Source organism: Gymnoscopelus braueri (assembly GCF_963280865.1).
Source record: "Gymnoscopelus braueri genome assembly, chromosome: 2".
NCBI classification, from domain to species: domain Eukaryota; kingdom Metazoa; phylum Chordata; class Actinopteri; order Myctophiformes; family Myctophidae; genus Gymnoscopelus; species Gymnoscopelus braueri.
This window is the reverse complement of record NC_137604.1, coordinates 31,229,226-31,235,499: the sequence shown is the minus strand read 5'-3', so window position 1 is coordinate 31,235,499 and position 6,274 is coordinate 31,229,226. Positions and strand designations below refer to the sequence as shown.

General features: G+C 45.3%; 1 protein-coding gene across 1 annotated transcript in view; it reads right to left on the bottom strand.

Moving 5' to 3' along the window:
• Positions 1-246: 246 nt before the first annotated feature.
• The window catches only part of maml3 (mastermind-like transcriptional coactivator 3), a 132,216-nt gene continuing 126,188 nt past the window's right edge, over positions 247-6,274 (bottom strand). Inside the window, exon 6 of the mRNA XM_080444274.1 lies at positions 247-1,605. Coding sequence (XP_080300400.1) covers positions 473-1,605 — 1,133 coding nt within the window. The 3' untranslated portion in view covers positions 247-472. The remainder of the gene's footprint in view (positions 1,606-6,274) is intronic.

The window sequence follows — 6,274 nt, the reverse complement described above, 5'->3', positions numbered from 1 at the left end:
CACGTAAATGTGAAAGGGGCTGGTTAAGCACACCAGAACACGACGAGTGGAAAAAAGGAAAATAATTATGAGATTTTCAGGCCAGCTCACATCACATATCATGATCTCTCTCTACCTCTCATTCGCTGTCTCTCTCTCTCTCTTTACACACACACACACACACACACACACACACACACACACACACACACACACACACACACACACACACACACACACACACACACACACACACACACACACACACACACACACACACACACACACACACACACACACACACACACACACACACTTATAACCTTGCCTAAAACCTCTCCTGTTTTACAGAAAATAAACATGCCGGTCACCAGACGATGTTGTGTCTTCCATTCTGTATGATTTCCCCAGGTTTTATTTTTATTTTTTATTTTTTTTAAAGTTTCTCTCTTAGTCTATCCAGTAAAACTATGATCCACAGTTTATCCGTTGGCTATTGACCAGGAAAGAATTCTTCCATCCAACCATCGCCCGAGTCCAGCTCTGCCCCTGAACCATCACCCAATCCGAAGGCTCCTCCACCCGAGGGCCCGCCCCCATATCCATAGGACGACATGTCTTGATTAGCTGTCCTCTGATAGCCCTGTGGCTGACCCCCAACACCAACTCCCCCTGGTCCATAGGGGCCTCCCCCTGCTCCTGGTCCTCCCCCTGGTCCCATTCCTGGCCCACCAGGCCCTGGCCCAAAGCCCCCCATCCCACCCATACCCTGCCCCATCAGCCCCTGGTTCATCCCCTGGTTCATGACCATGGGCCGGGGCTGGTTGGTCCTAGGCTGACCCATGTGAGGGCCCATCATCGGGCCGCCCATACCCGCTGCTGGGTTGCCTACCCTGGGGTCAATGGTCTGGTTCATCCCCTGGCCTGGGCCCTGGAAGTGTTGTTTGGTCATGCGTGGGGGTTGACCAGGCTGCATCCCATAACCCTGGCCGGGGCTAAAGCCCACCATGTCTCCTCCCCCTCCTCCTGTAGTCCTTACAACTCCCCCGGCCATAGCCTGGAGATTCTGTCCTTGCTGCTGTGGCCAGCCGACTCCTCCCATTCCACTGCCTCCTGCTCCTGGTCCGCCTCCAACTCCCAGCATGCTTTGCAGTCTTTGGGCCTGGGCTTTGGCAATGGGCGGGCCTTTCAGGGCTTGCTGGGACATTGAGTTCATCAACATTCCCTGTCCTCCATACCCTCCAGGCCCACCACCTCCAGCTCCTCCAGGCATCCCCCCTACCCCGGGGCCTGCTTGTCTTGGGGGACCTCCAGCGGGGTTGTGCTGAGGTGGGAGACCCATGGGAGCCTGAACACTTTGGCTCTGGTGCTGTTGCTGGTGGATCATTTGGCTCATAGAGGGGTTAAGGCCATACAATGAACCCTGGTTGGACCCCTGACCACCATAAGGCAGGCCCATGTCGGACTGGGGCCCTACGGAGCTCCCCTGGGCCTGTACAGAGCCCATCTGGACCATTTGCTGTTGTTGCTGATTCTGCTGCTGTTGCTGCTGCTGTTGTTGCAAGAGGCGGGCGGCACGGATGTTCTGGAGAGCTTGGCTTCTGGACGCCATCTCCTGAGGAGTTCCTGGAAGAGAGGAATGGAGGTGTTTGAGAGAGCTAGACTACAGAAAAGGAGCAAGGTGGGCTAACATGATATAGGGAAACTGATGAGAGAAAATAGCTGGAATTGCAGAAATGGGTTTAAGGAAAGATCCTGACCCAACCAGGCTGACCTAACTAGAGTTCACATGCATCCACAGATGAGGTCACTACGTGACACCAAAGACACTGCTCAGACTCGGAGTGAATGTATTTCCTATGCATCCACCTCTCCTAGTTTAGTTCAACCTAAACTCATTTAGTTCATCCTAACATGGCAGCAATACCTTAGTTACACCTTTTTCTGATTAAGAACTTGGCTGTGGCAGCCTGTGGAAGCAGGCTAGTGCGGAAATTAGGGGTGTGCCGATACACTAATTTCACAAAACGATACGATACGATATTGGGCTCACAACTTCGATACGATTTCGATACGATACGATACGCACTTTTCTATTATGAAAATATATGGGGGAGAAAAAAAGCAAAAATGCAAACAAATAATTCTGTTTTTGCATTATTCAGACATGCATACTTGTAGCTTTTCAGCTACAATAGCCGTTTTGAATCCAAATAGGGCAATAGTGTGACACCTGACCCGAAAAAACAACAACATGTTGTCACCCTTTTCACCTCGGGGCTGTTTGCATGCCTGATTGCCTGATAAAAAAAAAAAATAATCAAAACGATATTTTTTCCCCCCAAAACGATAGATATCGTCACGAAAACGTATCGCGATATATCGCGGGACGATATATCGGCACACCCCTAGCGGAAATGGTCCTAAATCCCCTAATAAGCCCACATCTGACATTGTTCCACTAATCCCTCACCTCACAGCTTGCACCCCATCAACTGTTAACTTGTAACATTTAGAAACTCCGAATCAGAGTCAACAGGATTACAGTCTGACTCTAGATGCATAAGTAACTATGGAGAGAGCAGTGTCATATGGCAATGCAATATTACATACAATACATTAAATACAGTATATTACATTAAAACACATTATTGTGTTATCTTTATTATTGCATGTCTTAGTTTATAGCATAGTATTGCTCATACACCATGTACCATGGTCACTGAAAACACTCGATTCTGATTGGCCAGGGGATGTACATTATTTTTAGATAACTGCAAGGCTGCGGTCTCATGACTAATAATATCTATAATGGACATTGTACTGTATTAACAGTTATTTAAAGGTAGGGTAAGTGATATTTCTTGGTTAAAAGGTTTTTAGTTTAAATGTTAAATCCCTTTATTCTGATAGTATCATTGCTGTAGACTAGTGTTTGTTCAGTAACAAGAGTCTCTCCATTTCTCCAGTTCTTTAATAGAAAGGTGGGTTGAAATTTTTCAGCCAATCAGGAGAGAGTACCCATTTATCAGCTTCATTTTATAGTGTTCCAGTTTGTCTGCTCATTTCTTTGTGTCATCACTTCCAATTGCACTTGTTTAGTCTGTATCCTGTTTGAGTTCTCTATCCTGATTGGATAAAATTGGTATCCCACCCTGAAAATGCATTTTTTGTTTAATAAAGAGCTGGAGAGACATGAGGGCTCCCGTTACTGAACAAACACTCTATAGCAATGAGTACTATCAGAATATGGACCTATTTAACACTTATTTTAACCAAAGAAAATCACTTACCCCACCTTTAAGCTAATATTAGCACAAAACTATCTTTAAAACAACATGGATTTCAATATAATGGTTGCTAAGTGGCTATGGTGTAAGCAGCTCTCAGCTGTGCACGGAGGCGTTATCCCATACATACATAATACACAGTATATATTGCAAATATGATTCTATATTGCCTACTGCCTACAAAAGGACGCCAGGGTTAAGTTGGTTTAGGATCATGACAATAATAACTGCATTTGTTGTTATTGTCATTCTTATGAGCTTCTAGATGGCTATTTTTGGTGAAGAGATTTGGTGTCGACTAGAGCAGTGGTTCTCAACCTTTTCAGGCCACGACCCCCCAAAATAATCATATTTGAACTGGGGACCCCCCACCCTAATAAGCACTTGGAATGTAGCAGTTGGGGTATTCGATTTTGTTTGACTCTTTTTACCTCTTATATCATTTGACAATTTGTCCAGTAGTACAGTTTGTTGGTTACGTTTGACACAGTAATGATATTTTTTCTAGGTATTAAAAAGGTCTTAAAAGAAGTGACAAAATTGTCACTTCACTGGGGACCCCCCCAAAATCATGAGGTGACCCCCCCTGGGGGTCCCGAGCCACAAGTTGAGAACCACTGGACTAGAGAGAAGAAAATAGCGGATCACGTACAGTACATAGCCAAACCCGTTCAACTCAGTATTCGTTTACCGAGTATAGAGCAGTGCTTCTCAAACCTTTTCATGTCAAGGACCCCCAAATTGACACATATTAGCCCACGGACCCCCATTCGAAAATATATGCCAGGGACCCCCATAAGAGAAGATTTTTACGGCTATAGCAGTGACTCTCAAACATTTTAATTTCAAGGACCCCCAGTTTGATACGACTTTGATCTCTGGGACCCCCCCCATCTACACTGTAGTATCATCTGTGTTCATTTAACTCTGAGAGTTACAGAGCCATAAGTGTCCATTTGGTTCCTAACTATCAATCATTTGGCTGGGGACCCCCCTGGAACCCCCCTCAAGGACCCCTGGGGGTCCCCGGAAGTTGGAACCCACTTTGAGAACCAGTGGTTGAAGTGGTTAATGCCAGTCTCACACTGACAGACAGACTATTTGATGGCTATAAATGGCTTCCAACTCGACTTTCCTCCCTCTCTCCGTTACTTCTTCATCTCCTCTTCTGCGCTTATCTCCATCACACTCTCACCCACTCGTCTCTTTCTTTCCCCAACCTCTCTATCTTCCTGCATTAGAGCGTCTAACCGATTGCTCTTAACCCCCCCAATCCATCTCTCTGACTTCATCGCAAACTCTAGGGGGTTCCAGGACAGACAGGTTGCCGTGGTAACAGGCAGAGCAGGAATATTCAGTGTTTTTTTTTTCCTCTTCGTTTTTACCGGAGGGAGAGAGAGTGGGACAGACAGAACGAGAGAGAAAGAGAGAGAGAGAGAGAGAGGGAAAACAGACAGACAAAGAATAATAGAGCAGAGTACTAATCGGTATCACTGACATAAGTGCTGAACAAAGTGCACTCAAGTTGGTTCAAGATGGCTACATGTTGATCCAGTAGTAGTGGCGTTAGTGTGTATATACCGTATGTGCATGTTTAAGTGTCTGAGCAGCACATAGTAAAATATAACAGGTAAATGGCGGGGCGCAAGCATTAGGTGCCTGGAGAAGACATTATTGAGTGTGTTTAACCCTACGGTTTGTTACCACCCAACTACTGTACATGTGCGTGTATGAGAATCAGGTAGGAAACAGTATGTGAATATGTCCATTGTCTCTGGGTGTGTGCACACATACATAGGGGCGGCAGTGGCTCAGGAGGTAGAGCGGTCGCTTGGGAACCGGAAGGTTCCCAGTTCGATCCCTGGCTCCCCCAAGAGTTAGTGTCGAAGTGTCCTTGAGCAAGAAGACACTGAGCCTTGCAGGGTTTCCTCCGCCTTTGGTGCACGAATGTGTGTGTGAATGGGTGAATGTAATGCACAATCATTGTAAAGCACCTTGGGTAAAGGCACTATATAAATGCACCATTTACCATTAATTTTATTTACATGTACTTGTTGTCATTCAACTAAAAATAATATGCTAAGTGTGGGAGCTTTGGGTGTTGCAGGGATCAAACCATAGAGTTAAAAATAATAGAGAGGGCACCGGATATCGCCTCCCATCCACTTGCATTGAGTTGCTCACCCAGCGCATGGGCCTAATTGAAGCCTTCTTCCGGGTTGGAAACGTATGGGAAAATGTGATGGGCGCGGCCTATTTGGGGCTTCAGTGACGTCACTGGAGCCCCATGGGCTCGTTCACATACATTGGCCACACCTGCAATACCTCAAATGGCCAGCATGTCCATTTGGCTTCAATGAAACCACTGGGTTCTGGGGGCTTGGATCAAACCTGGCTGTGACCTTCTGGTTACGAGACATGTCTCTCTTTCCCCACAAGGGACACCCTTGTCAGTTCTAATTAATTTATTAATTTATTTGTAACTCTGATTGCGCACATTTGTAAACACTCAGAGTTAAATTAACCCATTCAATCCGGGAACGCATATCAGTGTGATTTTAGGATTTCTTTGGCTATTTTCTTTCTTTTTTTTTTTGTGAAAATGTGTGCAAATCTTTGAAGGTATATTTTTAAAGCAAACATTTGTAACTCAAATCTTTGCTTCTGGGGGTCCCTGGAACAAAACATTTTGAGATGGGGGTCCGCGGCCAAATACATATCTAAAAATGTTCTCTAAACAACTAACAGTATATATTGCTATATCAGTGGTGCTCCAACTTTTCAATGTCAAGGACCCCCAAAATGATATGTATTTGGCCGAGGACCCCCATCTCAAAATATGTTGTTCCAGGGACCCCCCCAGACGCACAGATCGGAGTTAAAAATGTTCGCTTTTAAAACGTATATATATATATATTCAGGGGTGCACATAACTTTTTAGAGAAAAAAAAAAAAAAAAAGGACGCTCTGCTTCCAAATTCCGCCGATTCTTTTTTCTCATGCCG